General features: G+C 40.1%; 1 protein-coding gene across 9 annotated transcripts in view; it reads right to left on the bottom strand.

The window, feature by feature from the left end:
- The window catches only part of ZNF521 (zinc finger protein 521), a 232,110-nt gene that overhangs the window by 209,819 nt on the left and 3,216 nt on the right, over positions 1 to 19,075 (bottom strand). For 2 of the 9 annotated variants that reach the window (XM_068671843.1, XM_068671847.1), the window contains exons 3-4: positions 4,745 to 4,807; positions 3,654 to 3,713 (exon numbers count right to left, since the gene is read on the bottom strand). The exons of 5 other annotated variants lie outside the window; for them this stretch is intronic. In XM_068671843.1, coding sequence (XP_068527944.1) covers positions 3,654 to 3,713; positions 4,745 to 4,807 — 123 coding nt within the window. The remainder of the gene's footprint in view (positions 1 to 3,653; positions 3,714 to 4,744; positions 4,808 to 19,075) is intronic. 2 more of the 9 variants (XM_068671845.1, XM_068671848.1) reach the window with 1 other exon arrangement.

Here is a 19,075-nt window from a genome sequence, read left to right as displayed (position 1 = left end):
TAAAGGAGTAATCTGCACATTTACAAAGAAAAAAAAAAAAGGATACTAATCAAGCAGAAGGACTCCATGGCATTTTATCTATTCTTAAATGCTGTATATGAATCTAAATAACTTACACTGCTACTTCATTTTCCAAGATATTTTGCAAGATTAATGAAAGTGCTTCAAAGACCACCAAGTTATATGTGGTACAGAAAAAGAAATAATTGTCTTAACTGTTGCAAACTGACCCAACATCATTAAACACTTGTTGGAAGGCAGCACGTGCGCATCGCATACTATTAGTTGCTCAGCTCGAGCTCCCAGTTTCATCTCATAAAACTGACAGCACTCAGGGAAATGTGGGCACTGGGTCTGAATTTTAACATGAGTATTTAAATGCTGCACATAAAGTTTACAGACCTGTTTGTTTTAAAATAAGGGTAGTGTCTGACTCTGCTTTAAGTACAATGCTGAAGGAAAGAAAAGGGAGGGGAGGGAATTCTCCAGACTTATTATTCAGAAACGCTTGCACTTTACAGAATTCAGCAACACACACACACACACACGTATGCACACACGCACCCCTTAGTGCACAAAAGCCAAAAGAATCGCTCAATTTAAAGCTTCCTACTTAGAGACCAGTTATTAAAATTAGAATCATTTTAAGACTAATAAATGTTTTGCTTCTCCTTCTGCATTTGCAGATATAAACTCTACAGGGACAGAAGTCAGTCAAGCTTATTCCCTTCTGCTGCAACTTTAGAATACATGCTGGAGCCAACTGGCACATTTGTTTTTAGGTCAACACTTAAGTGGGACCCTCTGGGACCTAGGTTCGAGTTTAGCCTACAACAGCTTTGTGAAACGAGTTCTGGCAGTCTCAGCCCCTCTCAATGAACGCATTTCCACTGTGAGCCACTTCCATGAAAAGATGGCACCACAAAAATCAGAAGGTATTTCAAGAGAGAAAATACCATTTGCACACTTTGTGAATAGATAGCTTTTCTGTTACAGCAACAAATGTCTTCCATCATGAGCTAGTCTAACCCTAACTGGCTAGTCAAAATGAGGATAAGCTGCCTTATTTGAGATCCTCTGTTGAGAGCATGGAATAAAACACATTTTATAAATTCAATACCCATTCATCTATATTTTCTCTGTAGCCTCCTGTTTAAACCTCATGCGCACACACAGACATCAGGGCAAATGCCATTCATCTCCCACATTTCCTTCTCCCCAGCATCTGCAACTACCACAAACACAATTCCGTCAGCCAAGACTGGCTTGATAGTAGGATTACCTTTCCCAACATCTAAATGCCTCTGTCATTTCCAGAGGCTTCCCGGCCCTAATTCAGAGCCCAACTGAATTTTTTCAACGCGCATCAGCAACAATGCACACACCGGCTCCATCTGCAGATATAATTTAAAATTATCTACTAGTATGGAAAGAAGGGCTACATTTTCGGAACAGAAATAAATTCAGCCTATTAAGGCACTTCCAGAAAAACAAAGAAGAAGGAGAAAAAGAACAGTTGTCTTCTGTTACTGATTATGTTAACATTATTTATAAATGGAAATTAAAAGAAGCATGATTTTCTCATTACTATGTTCCCTGGCAGGTGGCTCGCCCTATCCTTCCTCCTCCTCATCATAAGGGATGTTATTGCTGTAACTTGGTCTAATAAAACTGCAACTTTGGGGAAAATGAAAAATTGCATTGGCTTAAAAGTGTTGGAGGCAATAAAGCCATGGACTTCAATTAATTTCAAGTATGGGAGCGGTTTAAGGCCAACCAGCAGAAATTCTATTCTGTCCATGTAAAAATGAGGTTTCACCACATTTACTTTTTATAACCCATATAAAAGTCAAGTAAAAGTAATGAATATCTAAAAGCCATCTCAGTGGACTGGCAAAGACTATCTGTATTCTTGAAACTCATCTTACATATTTCTGCCTATGCTACAAGGATCCATAGCTAATCACAAGTAAAACATCAAACTACCAAGAAAACAGCCTACTTTCCAACCCATTTCACTGCCTTGCAGTAGACCTCCTTCCAAGCCACTTCTGCATGGAAAAGTGCTGGCAAAAGAAAGGAAAACTAAGATCATGTGGTTATAATTATTACCAGGCAAGGAATATTTCTTCAGCTCAGTGGTAAAGTAAAACTCTGTCGCTCTCTGCTCCCAATAGTGTCCATCGCAAAACAACTGCCTCATTAAATCTCTGCAGTAAGATTAATATGCCGTAGCTGCACTACATTTATAACTTGGTACTCTATAAAAAGCACATTTAATGGTTAGAGCCAGAGCTTAGATACAAAGTATTACTATAAAAACTTCTGGCAGTGTGTATACAGTGTGGGCCTTCTGTACTGCGCGCTGTATCAGAAGGGTTTTTGTTTTTCACATCAGTATCGCATTCTTGCTATGGAGAAAAATAAAACTTTAAATTTCGCCTAGAAACAGACAGAGAACCCAGGACAAAACGGGAAATAAATAACTAGCAAGATGACTTAACCACTGAGAATTAGTTTAAGAAAGAATGCAGAAAAGCAACCATTCCTTGTCATATTGACCTCCACTTTCAGTTTCTCAGTTCTTTATTTCTTCAACTTCATGTGTTTATAGTAGTACAAGTTTGCTTTTTTTTTTTCCCCCTCCCAAGTGTGCAGATAGCTAAGTGGAGACATTAGTACATTCAGAAGAGTTTGAGAAATTTTCCATTCAAAAAGCAGAGCACTCTCTCACTTTTATTTCCTTTTTTTAAACAATACGGTTTACACACGGAGCTACTAGAACCCATGAAAGGCACCAAGCACAAACCCACAAGACACAAACATGTCCTAGCCAAAAATGAAACCAACTGCCTCCTCCTTCCTGAAAGGAGTAACTCCACCTGTTTTCAAACAAGTTACCTAGGCACAGTCAGGGACAGCTAGCCTTCTAGGAACAGCCTTAAGGCACCAGCCCTTACTCCAAAAGGTGACCTCAGCTGGATGAATGGGACTATTCATATGAGTCAGTGCTGCTCCCCAGGTAAAGCCCTGTAGAATCAGTACCAAAGACAAAAGCAAAGTACTCCTTGAACTCCCAGAATCAAATTTAGAAAGAAGAGCCCTCCTTGTTATAGGGAATTAACAATTCTTTCTTCATGATTATTAATGATACATATCCCGTGATCCTGACTCAAACACAAGCTTTGTCCACCCAAATCCACTAAGTTCAAATTGAGGATCCCTGACTGGTAAGGAGTTATACAAACAAACACGTAAGAAATGACCCCTAGCCACACATTTTACAGACATGAAAATACCTGATACGGAATGAAAATTCAAGTTCATCTGAAATGGCATAGGCTGGGTTTTAATGTGGGGGATGTAGAGGAGGATTATTTATAACAACAACGACAAGAAAAGCATGCTGGACTTTTCAAAACATCTCACCATCAGTTGCCTGAGCTGCAAAAGGCAGAATTTCTAAATCTCAGGAACTGAAAGGTGAGGGGAGATAAATGCTACTCTCCATGGTGAGCCCCAAAAATGTATTCTAAGCTGAAAGGGAGGAGGAAGAACACAGGCTTTACAAAAATCACCCCGATAAAAAAAAAATCATCCCTCACACTGCTGTCAAACAGTAAGCAAGCACTAACGAAGGAATTCAGCATTACCAGTCTGTGCGGCTGTGTGTCCCACACCTGCCTGCTGGTCCTCTGTTTCATTTTCTTCTACTGTCAGAAAAAAGGTAAACAAAACAAAAACAAAACAAAACAAAAATGTTAGGCAGGTAGCTGAAGTGTTCCAAGCATCTTTACACCAGCTTCAGTTCTGAAAGCCAGTAATGCTTGCACAACACAGCCAAGAAAAGCTGACACAGGTCCACTGCAAAGTGCAAACAGAATGCGCTGCTTTATGGAAGCTACATATCTGGGAGCAGAGTGACCGAATAGGTTTCATGCCTTAAAAAACAAATCGAATTTCCTCTGGGATACGTGTCTTCAACAGACTCTACTGTATTTGGTTATGGAACTAAATGAGAGAATAATTCTGGGCTTTAAGAGTCTGCTCACTCGCTCCACACGGATAACAGAAAGCCTTCTCCTGGCAGACGGGAGAGGTGTGTGCGCTAATTCATACATAAGCTTTAAAAAAATAATAATAATCCTATATTCAGTAGCAAGCATCTCAGCAGTGCAGACAGCCTTGCAAAGGAGAACTAACCCCATGCTGTTTTACTGTATACACCATGCCAGCATCTTTCCCTTGGCTCACAGCTTTCCAGAGCAGAGGAACTAAAAACAATACAATTTTTGTCAGATTCACTATTCAAAACTTGTTGGGCCAAAGTGAACCTAACAACAGCCATTCTGCTGCTATTTTGAAAAATTAGAGAGCTGTTCTGGTATGCTCTGATATGATGCCTAAGTAAGATTGACTCTCCCAAATAAAAGTAAGGGAAGAGCTAAAAGGCAGAACCATTTCCTTTTCATTCTCCCAAAGACTGAGGTCTTTGAGCTAGGGAGCAGCAGAGAGAAAAGAATTCTTTCTCCCTCCACAGGGGAAAAAGCTGAAAGGGGAAAGACTGCACTTCTACAGTATTTCCGCTTCCACGAATTTAGGCCTCAGAAAATGATCATGCAAACTGAGTTAAAATGCAAAGATTTGGGGGCTTTTTCCTGGTTCTTGGGACAACAGATTACAGCACATTTAAATCTAGGCATATATTCAAAAGAAGAGATATGTATACACACTCCACAAGTACCTCTTTTCCTCCTCCGCCAACCCCAAGGCTTCATACAATTGGTTGTTTCTAGAATCTGGGTTTCTAGAAAAAAACACCAGTTTTCATAAGGACACTCTTCGGATACGAGGAACCCAAAATACATAAGAAAGAGTCAAGCACAATTTCTGAAGGACTCTAAACAATCTCTCTCTATCCCAGAGCTGTGCCTCGTAAGCACACTCTTCTCATCAGCAGCGACCTAATAAAGCTTCCCAGGCCCCAGAGTCAGTCAAATATTTCACAAAATAAGATTTTATGAGCTGACTGTTTCACTTGAACTCCTGTTTTGCAGCCACGAAGCTACCAGTACTTCAGTCCTGATAATACTGTATGTTTTTCTTTGTTATGCTGAAGCATTCATCCCAGCAGTCCTCAAAGCTAAAGGAAAATGGTCAGACAAAGAGAGCAATGGGAGAAGCTCATGAAAAGGACAGCTTCGAGGAACACGTGGTCAAACTCAAGCTAAGCTAAACAGATTTTTCAGTAGGACAGCACAGATCAATAGGCTTATTAATACAGGAAGAAATATAATGAATACAACTAGAGTACAATAAAAATAATAATAATAATAAAAGAAGCCTTTCGTGACCCTCCTCAAAGGCCCCAGTGCAAACTCTGAAGCAGCCCAACCTGTCCCCGATAAAGCCCACCACACACTGTGGATTTATTTAAAAACAAAAACAAAAACAAACAAAACAAAACAAAAAACACCTCCAGAGCAAGCTCTAGAAGTGCAAGCAAGAGTCTACTGTTCCACCCCCAAGGAGTCAACTCAGCTTGGTCATCAGTCATACCCATCAACCACAGCCAAAGTCGTAAACATAGCCATTATTTATCAATGAAATTCTCAGCCACGATACATGCCTTAAGTCTGAACCCTGTCCAAAACAGCAATTTAGAAACTCTTAACATTTTTCAAGTCTCAAGATGGACCTGAGAAGCCCAAACACGAACTTCTCGAGAACTGACTCACAAGTGGGAAACTTCAAAACTGTGCGCTATCTGTTGAGAAGTAAACAGAGCCTGCTTCTTTCAAGTGGATCTCCACTTAGAGGCGTATGCAAACTGAAATGCGGGAGTGCATCCCTGCTGCTGCTCTGTGCTGAGCATCCCCTGCAGCAGCCGCAGTACCTGGACCCCTCGCTGCTAGCGAGAAGTGACTGCACACCAATATGTGGTCGGCTTTGCACTACTGACGGGCGGGTACACCAAGCATTTGTAGGGCTTAAAATGAAAATAAAATTTAGAAAAGAACCCCACCCCACATGGATGCTGCCTAACAAATTGTTCCCATGTACGGTTTTGTAATTGTAACTCAAAAATGTGCCAGTATACGCCTTGTGAAATCAAGTGATTAAAATTTCCCCACTATTTAGGGATATGAAAACTCAGAGAGAGATGAGGTTTGCTTTTGACAAAGGCTATGTCTTTATTACACTAAAAATTGGAGACAAGTGTCAGAGCAGGTAACTTTGGGCTTAGCATCTTTCTAAATCGAGCTCTTTAAGAATTCTGAGTCACAAAAGAATCAAGTAGGTCACAACAGGCCACGGCACAAAGACTTGCTAATAATACTCAGTGAGAGTCACGTATTTGTCACGAAAATTAAACCTCACTTAGGGGGAAATATGGTAAAAAGAATAAAAAAGCTACCCCACAAAATCGACAGAAGAAGGGAAATGTTTGCATTAGCACAACCCATCTACACAACAGCATCTCCTTTTCCCTTCTTTAAGTCCGATCATCCTTCCAGCCACCCTGGGTATCTGTTACATTAAGAAAGGTTCAGCTGGTAGCACCAGAGCTCCCAATTAGCACTTTATGCCTTTCCACAACAAGACTCTGAAAACTTCAGTACTATTTAGCTCCCGTGCCACTGTTAAACTCGCCTGAGTGTGAGAAGCAGCATGACATACAGCCGGCATTACCATCCCTTCAACATTACCTATACCATTTTCTTTCAGGAGATGAAGGCAACTTTAAACAAAGCCTATACAGTAATACACTTTAAATGTTACTAAGCAAAAACATTGCTCTAACGCTAGCGTGGAATGTAACTAAAAAAAACCCACGAGGATGATATGCAAATAAAACAGTAGCATGTATGCACTACTATTAATTCAAACGTCAAAATTACTGATACTCTAGGACTGTAATTGTGCATATGGGTATCATCTTCAGTACAGCATTTAGCACATCCTAGCATAAGATAAATTCTAGATAACAAAGTGATAGAATACTAATAAAAGGAGAGGCCTCAGGAAACAAGAACAATAGCTTATGAATCCGGACTATGAATAAGTGATGTTCCTGCTGAATAGCCCTTCCAGATACACTTGAAATAACGTTGTCACAAAAGCAGCAATATCCCTTGTCCTTACTCCTTACAATTCCCTGCTTCCGACCACAGGTCACCTGTTTTGTTACCTGGAGAAACATTTTGTGATTGACTACCTCTTGCTTGAAACAAAATATCAAGTCCCTACCACATATTTTCACAGTGTAACTTTTGAAAAACAAAACAAACAAGAAACCCGACTACTAACATTTTTTAAAAGACCAGATTACCACAAAAAACTGTGGCACCACATTTCTTAAGTGATTTTTTTTCTTAAAGAAAATCTCAATAGGGGAAACAAATTCCAGCATGTCAACTCTATCTCTTATTATAAAAGCTTGTGGTTTGGAAAGATACCAGTTTTTCAAATTTTACTGCAAAAACATCTCTCTAAACTGAAGCTGTATCTATGTGAAAGGTTGGGACATTTCAGCCCTGGTACAACCAGTATCCAAGGCAAACCCTGGCTTCAGTTCAGAGCATCACTCGTGCTTAGGCTGGTGAACATGAACAGTAAGACCAACTCCTCATTCTAAAGGAGAAATAAATTTAAATCAAGTAGTCCCATCAAGGACAGTTCAGTGAGGAAAACCCCTGGGGACTTTCATATAGAGGTCCTAAAAATAGAGATAATCTCCTAACTGCTCCACAGCAACACCTGCTGATCAGTGAGGATTTCACCCCTTTTCCTTAGTCTCTTCCTGGGACACATGGTTAGCGTGTAGAGGAGGGAGATTATCTTATAAACTTAGTACAAAATGTATACAGATTTCCTAACCTGCAGAATCTCATTCATATTCTACTGACTAACCCTTCACTGAAGAGTTAATCTGCAGCTTTAGCACCCTAAGGAAGAGCACAAGTCATTTCTGGCTGATGCCTGGGAAAACCCTTGTATGGAAAAGAAATGGACAAAATTAGAAATGTGAAAAAGGACGTTTTCACTGAAGGGAAGCCTTTTGGAAAACTCTGGCTAAGATTTAGAGCTTCAGATCTATTACAAACCATTACGAAATAAAAGCAAAAGATAATTGGAAAAGGTCTATTTTCTTCCAGTCTGGGTGGGTTGATAAATTAAAAAAAAAAAAAAAACTTTCCCAAATGTCTGAGCTATCCTTTCAGCCTGTTAAACAAAGCAGGAGAAGCCACATATCCCAAAATAAACTATAAAAATAGATTGCTATTGATTTCATCCCTTCCTAAAACATATTCCTTGAAAGATGTGAAAATAAACCTAATAGAGCAACCGAGATTGTCAGGGATACAGAGTTTGGAATATGTATTTTTAACTTGCACTTAGCATTTCCTATAATTCAATACCTAATCCATAAATTGCCATTAGCATATGATTAGTAATTCAATTTAAAGCCATCTCGCAGAAGAGCCTTTTTCTTAGGACAGTAACTTTGCCAAGTGCATCTTCTATCTACATGTTTGAATAATTTCTGCAGACAAGTAATAGAGACACTAGCTGTATTAGCATAATCAATACACAATTTACCGAGTTACCCAGACAGAACAGAAATAAAACGTGTGTGCCATTATTTCAGTACCTACAAATTACTGTAATTTCTGGAAGTCTCTCTCCACTTTTCTTCTCCCCCCTCCTCCTGGCCACATAAAAACCAGCAGGCCATTCATACTGCCGCCATGTACAGGTAGATATTACATATGATTAGACCGATTAATCACACAGGCAGAAGGCAAATTTAGGAGCCTGTTACTGGAGATGCTGAGCATCCTCTAACTCTATTAAATTCAATGGATTTTGAAGACGTCTCACACTTTGCAGTAACGTGCTGTGGAAATACAGCTCCGTAAGGGTTCAGCTAGGATACAAAACTGAAATTAAGGATGTTACAGAGCAGCATTAAATGCAGGCACACATGTCAATGCACCACCTGCTAAGGCTACACCTTCCTCTGCTTTCTTCTCTCCCCAGGTACCGCGAGTACGTTAAGGCTCAGCCTTTAGACTCTTCTGGCCGACACACACCAGCACGTGCCCTCGTGCCTGGCCACAAATCCCACAACTTTGCAACAATTTCAGGCCATTTTGTAATGTCCTTTAAGGGTAGCTGGCATTCATAAAAGTTCAGAAGTACTCAAAGTATTATTTTTTGGACAGCATCACTCAGTATCAATGCCTATCTATTGCTACTACCCAGAAACTCGATTGCTATTTTGACTCCCAAATGTCCATGTACCCGATGTGTTTAGTGAGAGAAGAGCTGGAAGAAGAAGTGCATTTGCATATTAACACTTCAGATATCTACATTTCAGAACTCTACTGAAAATTAGCTGTGTGTGTAGCCACAAGCACACACAAATCCTGTTAATTGTACAGACGAACATTTGCATTCCTGATTTGGTTTGCGTTGTGCTGTGACATACCCCTTTTCCAATTCCCCCCACCGCCCCCGCATTGTAACAGTATTCTCTTAATACCTGGAAATGATTATTTGCCTTAAAAAATTCCTGTTATATAAAGCATTTTTTTTTTCTTGCATTTGCTTTTTCCAGAAGACAAAGCCCCTCATAGCATTCATATTTTTAATCCTCTCTATAGCCTATCCCTACCCTGAGCTTCCCCCCCTCCGCCCCCATGTCATCCTTGTCGAAAGACTGAATTAGGAGTTACCAATTAGTTTGCAGTGGTTGGAAAATATTATTCTTCTGCTAAAATGAACTATTTTCCTAGGCAGCACATAAACACTAAAATAAATAAATAAATAAATAGGCTTAACTGGAAAGAAATTATTCTTAAGAAATCCTTTGGATATTCTTTGAGCCCTTGATCAGGAGGACGACAGCACCCCAATGTCACAGCCTAAAGCCGCCCGGTTTACATAACATCATGGGCAGAAGACACTTTCCTGCAGCAGAGGGAGAATCCTACAGAAACCCCAAAGCTGGGGATGGGGGGATATCTTTTTCTAGACAGCTGAGGTAGACAACTGATTAACCCTGCTCAGACTGCTAACTGCCTCCCTAAAAACGTACCCTGTAACAAGCTTAGGCCACATCCACACGTACTCGTATTTTTGTTGTTTAAAGTAAACTAGTAACAGTATGATGCATTTTACAAAATACTTTCCTCCGAAGAATCTTAAAGCTTTTTCATAAACCTCAAGCAAATTCCAGACATCCCTAAGATTCTGTTGTGCAATGTAACAGATGATTATGGACCTTGGAGTCAAATTCAGGATCATGGTGAGATTTAGCAAAGTGAGATGGAGGCTCTCTGGTAGGCAAACCTTAGTACTGAGGTGCAGGCTTTCAGCTGTCCTGACTGTCTCGAACTGAGCACTCTGCCTCCAGTTTTGACAAGGTGACTGTGGATGTCCAGTCCCTTTGAGGAAAGACACAAATCAGGAGGCTAAGATAAACTTTAAGCCCAATTACCAAACCCAGTACTTGAAGGAATGCTTTAACAGAAATTCAGTATATTGAAGCTACACGTCACCTAAGCTTTCTTACTCTCTCAAAGAGACATAGCCGCAAATTTCTGCTATTCCTACAGCCCTGTATTTCCAACTGTGCTTAGAAAACAAGACATTCATTAAACTGCCTGCAAAAGCCTAAGCTCCATAAGAGAGAACAATTGGACAGGCCAATGTTACACAACTCTGAAGATGGAAGATCAAAGGAAGGGATATGAGGACCTGCTGTAAAGGTTACTGTAGCTGACCACGACCTCTGAAAGTCAAGCCATTCATTTATGTGCCTAACATGAGGCACTTATTTTGAGGAGCTGGGGCCATGTGACACCATTCTAATGCCAAAAGTAAAACACAGCTTCGTGCTTTGGCTCTATTTCCTACTGACACACATCTATCCAAGTCAAAATACACCTCCTTTCAATTGAGATTATCCCTGATTTAACAGAGATCTATGTTTATTTTGTACCATGGTTTTATAGATCTGGTTTTGATTCCTAAAACTCTCTGCTCTGTTCTTGATCACTTTCCATCAGCTACAACACCACACTGGTCCATATCCACAACAGAGCTTAGAAGCAGTACCTATGTTTTTTATTGTCTGGGCTTTCTCAGTGCCATGCAGATCAGGATTGAAATTAAACCAAAGCCCCACTGCAATTGGCTAGAAAAATAAGTATTGTCCTGTCTTCCCTGGCTTTCATGCAGTCTCATAGGTTTTTCTTGAGAGCTCGCATACCCTTGCTTGGTAGCTACAAGATACTAGCAGAAAACGTGTGGGCTGCGATGCCTCTTCCTTTCCCCCTCTTGCCCACACCCACCGGTTAGATCACTCAGCCAGGATGTGGGTGGCAGATGCTCAACTTTCTTCTCTGTCAGAAGGATTTGTACTCTTCCTAGAAAAGAGCACCTGCCCTCAGACTTGAGGTGCACTCATTCATTGCTGTTGAGCTGCCATACCTCATCTACGACATTCACTGAACAAGAAAGAAGGTGAGTTAGCACAATATGATATCCTTGTGGTCAGGACACCACCTGGGAAGGGAGAAAACTGGACTCCAGTTCCAGTTTCACTGAAATAATTCAACATTAATATTACTATGATAGGCACTTGGCAGACTGGGACCTAGGTCTCCTCCTTCTTTGTTGGTACTCAAACCACTGGAGATATGGGGCTTGTGTGTGAACACTCCTCCCCACACTCTTGTCCAACAAATACTCAGTTGCACTTCTGAAGAGGGGAATGCCACTGACAAAAATAAAAAGGGCCACTCACACTCACAGCACACTACGTTGCTGTGTAATAACTGATGTACTCCCTGCGAGATACCAGATTCAGGCACTCCTAGGCAAAGCACAGAACAGAATCTCATCTCTCACGTCCCAGCTGAGCAAATGATTCCCTCTTTTTGGTATGGGGACAGGAAGAGTGGCACAACTCCTTGGTTCCTCCTATTTTGGGAAAAAAGGAACGACCTGTCCCGTGCCTCCAACAGCAGTATTGGACTAGTGACTGCAGACTAGGAGACATCCTATTGGAGTAAGATACCCATGTCTAGAACAGGGGGAGCTAAGACACACTTCTTCCCTAGTATCTCATGCTGTCTCCTTAGGGTAGCTGCTACTCAACAACATTCGTAAGCCCCTATCCTGCCAATGACTTGTACAAAGAATCCAAGCACCCGGAGCACAATGACTATTTCACGAGGCAGCCAGGCACCGGAATATCCAGTACTGCAGCAGGAAAGCCTTTACAGCTTTCTGACCTTTCTTCATTGATTTACGTTTGTATCTGGCACATCTTCTACCCAACAGATTCACTAGAAATTGCAAAACGAACCTTTTCCTATGCTCAAGCCCTTTCTAAACCACAGAACCCAACCCCTTCCCAGCAGTCGCACGCGCAGACCAGCGGCAATCCGGTTCCTCCTCCCATCTTCGGAGTGAAAATGCTACATCAGGCATGGCTCTTGACATCCTGTTGTCCTGGAACCAGTGAATCAGAAAGTTCCTTCCTTGCAATTGTATTCTTTGGAGGTGGAAAATAATTAACTTCCCCGCCCCCTCCCCCTTCCTACTGCCACTGTCAAAGTTAGAAATTCACTTGACTCTGCCTAGAGAAGAAAACAGCCATCATAACTCAGTGCCAGAGAAAGTTTTGTTGGTCGAAGCACAGCCTCGTCCTCCCAAGGACACTGCCTCACTCCATCACATCATCTGGTCCAGCGACACAGCAGGTATCATGGCTTTGTTTTTAAAGTTCCTTTTGAGAAGTTCACGCGTCAGTCATGGAGCTGAACTTGATAGTCATCAAAAGAAGTGAACAACAGAAAATCAAGCTCCACAAATCAATTATCCGGGAGTTCATCATCCGAAATATATTTTCCTGGCAAAACACAACCTAAGAATAGTGAGGGCATACCGACTTTTGGGGATTGCGTACAAAAGCCATCTATCGTGAAGTGAACCCAAGACATTTAGATTTTAAAATGCCGTAGCTTTTCCACACTCACGTGAAAATACCGAGTGTCTGTCTGACAAACCAGGAGAGAGATTTTGCACTTCCTGCTCCATAGGAAGGGCAAAAGTCCTGCTCCAGGTGATTGTCTTGCATGAGTGAATAAGCTCTCCTAAATGGAGTTTGGGAAGAGGGAGAACACCGATACCCTCATTATCAGCATCCTGGCCGTCTGTCCTTAGGGCATAGATGTGTTCAGCTTCAGCCAAGGGGATGTTTAACTCATGATTGCCATTTCCAAATTTGTAAGAAGACTAGCTGGCTACAGATCCTTTACTTTTAAAGGATCATAATAAGCCCCTACCACTTTAAAAAACAAAGGCAGTGGGGTGGAGGGGTCTCTATACCAACAGATATATAGATGACTTTAAAAAATGCTCAAAGGACTAAAAACTCTAACCATAAAGAGAAAAATTGTACCTAACTGTACCTGCATTTAAAAGTGAAAGTATCAGATTAAACACTCAAAACCCACCTCTCTGGCTTGCTCCCATGATAAAAAAGAGAAACAAACAAAAAACAAACAAACAAGGAAAACACATCCTCCCAAAATCTAAAACTCCATCGAGCACTATTAGTGCAGAATCAATTAGTAACAATCCTACAAACCTTTTGAATACACATTATACAGATCCAATTGTATTCAAAAAAAAAAAAAAAGAAAAGGAAAAAAAAAAGTTGGAGTATAACATACACAGCATCACTGTAGTTAAAGGAAAACCCCAAATGCTCAGCCCTATGCATACTTGAAGAACACGGACAACCTAGACCAAATCACGAAAAAAAAAAAAGGAGGAAAAAAATCTACATTCTTTCCTCAATAATTATGCAGTACAGGGGAGGGAAAAAAAAAAAAGTGTTTGAAACTTACTCTGAAGTCAAAAAAAAAAAAAGCGTGAACACTGTTAACTGGTAATGTAAATACGGGAGGACGACAGTCCTGGTTTAAAAACCTTTCCACTGGATACGGGGGATTTTTTGCAATCTTACAGAAGAACATAAAGCACAGAAGAGCACAAAGCAGATTTTTTGGAAAGCAGGAGGGCTGAATTAAAATGTTAATTATAACATGTTGTAATAAGGATACCCCCAAGATCAGCCCTATATTTTTTGCTATAGCGTAATCCCTAGGCATATGGCTAAGTATTCCTTGATCATTATCCTGGCTAAAACTAAAGCTAGTGAAGTTTAGGGGAGCTGTATATAACAGAATTTCTTTCATCTCTAATAATTGCTAAACTAGCATAATTGCTTCTACTTGAGGTGAAATAGAGCCCAAGTTGTCTAAAACTGAAATTAATACAAAAACAAACCTCGCTACCTCTTTTGGATCTTGCATGTTCTTCTTTTTTTATTTTTTTTTGTCAGAATCCTCTGCCAAGTGTTGCATTATGATTTAGAAGTATTTAAAATCTTCCCTTGTGCTATCGGACATCTGTAAAGAGAACGACTGAGCAACTGAAATGCTTTTCTAGTAACAGCATTGCAAAATGTATTTGAAAACAGACATCTATGTTTTCACAGCACCAAATAAAGGAGGCCCAGTTCTTCGCAGATCTGTCTGCTGTCCCTTCAGAGAAAGACATATATACATCCATACATATATATATATGCCATGGTTCTGATTTAAGTGAAATAGATCAGCTTCCTACCCCTCAGTGGGACTGATTTAGACCTCGAGTAGCTCTACAGGAACTAATGGAAACCTTAAAATACATCTGAGAAAAGATGATAAGAGGTCTGTGTTAAGGTGTATTAACATTTATACTATATTTTAATCAATTAACAACAACAAAAAAGATCACCTCCACCTAGCTTATTTTCAGTGTTTTACACAGGAAAAACAAACAAACACACAAATCCATATGGTCTACATAAAATGATAACAATTCTTCTCGATCCTTTCCTCATTTACAAACACAGAAAAGGAATCTTTATTTTTTCCAAAATGCACGAGTTTCTAAATATTGAAAAATGTGTTGCAGAACAAAGAAATAAGAACTATTAGACCCGCAGTAATTTAGACCGAGTGAATTCGGGAGCAACGTAAAGCCTTTCAAGACATCTCAGATCATGGCGGATAATGTTATCCCACACATTAGATAAGTGCCTCCGCACCGACAACTTCCCTTGCTACCCAAGTTAACAGCAGCTAGGGAAAACAAAATCAAACCTAACCAAACGGGCAACATTTCTAAACCTCTCAATAGGATCTTTGCAACAAGTTTTCACTTTTTTCACTAGCAGCACAACCGGCCGCTGTGGAGATGGTCACTCCTAATAGGACCTGTTCCTAAGCGGATGGTGGTGGTCAATAAAACCCATGCTGGCCCCCAGAATGACTGGGTAGCATTACTGTAATCCTAAAGCTAATCAAGACAGTCAATATCACTATGCATTGCCAAAGTCAATGAAAATTACTAAAGGTTAGTGATGTTTTTGTTGTTACTTTTTTTTTTTTTATATATATATATAAAGGAGCGGGGGCATGCTTTGTCATGTCAAAAGAGAAGACTATAAATAGCCTGCATTATAAGAAGATGCTAATCTTAAATCCTCTTTGTAATTTGCTTTTTCATGTACTCTTTTATGTTCAAAATCTTATTTTTTGCCCTTTTTTGGATGGCCAAATAGAAGCCAGCAACCCACTCATGCATCAAACAGATGTTTTTGCTTTTCAGGCCAAATGGAATCTTATGAATTTTTTGTTCCCTCCCTACAAAATGATGATGCCAAAATAACAGAGCCCCTGAAACTGACCCGTTCAGAAAAAGTTCTTTGGACTGGTAACACTGGAACTTTTAAGACAGGTTCACAGAAATCATGCCAATGCTAATTGCTGTTTTTGTTTATGGTGGATTGATTGTAGTCTAATCAGCAGACAATCTAATGACTTTAGAGTCTAGTCCATGTAATTTAGAAGCTGGTTGGGGTTGGGAATAAGCATTCAAAATGTTTGCTGATATACAGAAACGTAAAGGCTACTGCCTGAAGGGGATCTGAATGTCAAATTCTCTCCAAACTATTGTTGCTATTAAGATTTGTATTTTAATCCGCTGCTGTTTTACCTTCCTCAATACTACACCACACCACCTGCACCTCTGGTATGGGAAACAGCCTTCAGCTTTGAATTTATGATGAGAAAACAAGTCACATTAAGACACAGCTACATTTACTCAGTCCACCAGCACTCCGCATAAATTGAGGCGCAGTTGTAAATTCAGCCCGGATGGACAGAGTACCCAGCTTTGCTTAAAGACAGGGAACAACTTTAAGAGACACTCCGGGCTCGCCAAAATATTTCGAGACACAAGCCTTCTTTAAGCAGAGTATAGATTTGCAAAATAGAGCAGATACTTTTTTCCTTCTCATCTTTCTAGGAACTAACACTCCGTAATTTTATTTCTACAGTCAGATGTGGGATACAAAATTACAGCGAGCAAAAAAGGAAAATACTTTGAAGTAATAACAACATTTTTAAAGGAAAAAAAAAAAATCACTTTCAAAGATCAGTGCTTCTATGAAATCTGTGGGGATGTTCCAGTTTCCTTGGGATGGCTTATCTAACACCTACAGTTTCACTGATTTTTCATGGGTGACTTTAGCATAATGGGTATTACCTGACTTGAGCTTAGAGAAACCTGGGTTTAAAATATAGCAGGGCTACATTTTCATTCAGGTTTGTATAAAGAATAACTCTTTCACTTCACAAGTGACTGTTTTTCTAACTCTGATTCGCTGCAAAGCAGAAAGTTTCTCACCAAAAGCCCTTAGTAAGGGTAAAGGGAAAACTTCACACCCTCCCCAAACTAAAAACCCCATAAACCAAAAGGGGTGGGGGCCCCTAACCTAAGCGTGATCTCTACAAAGCATGCCAAGTCACAGAAAAGGTTTTACCATTCAAATGGCCAAGTTAAACAAGATCCAAGTGAGCTGCTCTTCCTCCCTCCCTCGCTTTCCCATCTCAGGGGGTCTCCAGCATAGCTGTGTTCAGGGAACGCCACTGCCCCTCGGGGAGGTGAATTTAAGGAGCCGTACCCATTGCCTTCCTTCCACACCCTGCATTTGCACGGTGCCTGTTCTGGGGCTCACACACCAGTATCTGACTTACCTTTCCCCACCTGCTTTTCTTCCCCCCCCCGCCAAGTGTATGTGTCTTAGGTGATTTGAATCAGACCAATGATACCTAATAGATTTGCTTTTTTTTTTTTGCTTTTTTTTTTTTCCCCCCCTTCAAAAATTAGCCAAGGAAACATGGTAAATTAATCCGTAAAATGAAATATAGGTCAGGACTGCTGAGTTTGATGCAACTGATCTTTCTTCTGCCTAAAAGAACCTGGCAGTTGAACTTTTATTCCCTCTTCCTAAAGTCGTATATTCAAATTGCAGTTTTTCAGAAAGTTAAATTATTTACTCTCTTTTTCGCTCATTTTTGCCACCGCCATGCGGTATATTTGTAAGAAATGCTGATTTTTACAGAAAGTAATTACTATCTATTTTTCCTTGGATAGATCTTTGTATTATTTCTAAATTGTAGAGGGCTTATCTAGTGCTCGCCATGCCTTTTTTTCTGCGATGTAATCATCAGAAAGAGTTGGGGGATGCTCGGACCACAGTTGGCAACAAACCAAGAGAAAGAACGGAGGGGAGGAAGGGGGAAGAAATAGGAAAGGAAAGAGAAGAACTGTAAACAGAAACCAGGGTAATTCAGCAGAAGAATATTTTCAAAAAATAGAAGGAATTTAGTCATTAGCAAGTTCTGAACACCCACCATTTCAGATGAACATTAGTTTCATGCATTCAATATAAAAAACTCAATTGTCATTTTGTTTTAATGTATTTACCTGCCTTGTATCGCTATTCCCCTAAGATATAAGTTTCAAATTAAGTTATCAAAAGTGACAGACATATCAAAAATATCTCTTATATCTTCCCCCCAGAAAGGGCTGCTAAGTAGATGACAAATTGGAAATGTAATGTGTAACTCCATATTTTATTTAGATGTGAAACAGCACTCATGAGTTTAAATAGCTCATTAACATACATTCAAAGAATAGTTTTTCAGAGAAGCTATTTAAAATACTGTTTATTTTTAAACCGTAGAACTATATTTTGTACCGACTAAATAAGTAATACTTAAGAAATAAGGAATTTAAATAAATCCTACATTAGGGCTGCAGCTGAAATTCTCCTTGCGACATTACTCACAGCTTTTGTTTGTTCACTAAAAATGAAGATGTAGCAACTGATGGCCAGACCCTTATCAATGAATTTAAATGCCACGACTACACAAGCATTTTTGAACTTCTCAGATGAATCACATTACCAGCCCTTCCAGAAATCTTACAATCAGGCTGCTGTCGGAATACTATTAATCCACTCAAAAATGGACACGATTCAAGAAAAATAACACGGGGAAAATGAAAAAGATATTTGAACAAAGGCCACCAAGAATGATAACCTACTCCCCAAAGGTAATTACTGCAGCAATAATTACAGATGATGATTGATTTACTGCCTCTTTTTAGTTGGAAAACAGTAAATAAGGTGCTGTGGAGAAATTTGTAGCATCTCTATCCTGAGCATCAAGCGGTTTCCTTCAGCCACTAGTTTATTGTCAGCACATCCAGGCTACTCCATCTGAATCAGACAATGTTGCTGTTTTCTCATTTTAGGGACTCTGAAGCCACTGGTACGCAAGGGAGGCAAAGCCCATACCTCTACATAAAATGGAAGCGGCATCCCTCGTTTTAATTTAAGCGGGATGTTCAGAGGAAGGAACCCGAAACAAACCTTTCTGTAGCACAACTAGCAAATACCCACGAGTGAAACACGTCCAGCGTCTATAGCAGAACAATTCTCTCTCTCTGCCAGTTAATTCTGCCCGTCCGTCCCTCCGCACTGAGACACTTGGAGGTCTAGGAGCACCCTTCAGACAAAGTTTCCCAGCATCTTTCTGCATATACAGCTAATTGGTCGCTCTCCTACTGGCTCTAAAACTCCTCCGTGCATGTA

This window comes from Anas acuta, chromosome 2 (genome assembly GCF_963932015.1).
Source record: "Anas acuta chromosome 2, bAnaAcu1.1, whole genome shotgun sequence".
NCBI classification, from domain to species: domain Eukaryota; kingdom Metazoa; phylum Chordata; class Aves; order Anseriformes; family Anatidae; genus Anas; species Anas acuta.
The sequence above is the reverse complement of the archived record's forward strand: the minus strand, read 5'-3'. Positions and strand labels throughout refer to the sequence as shown.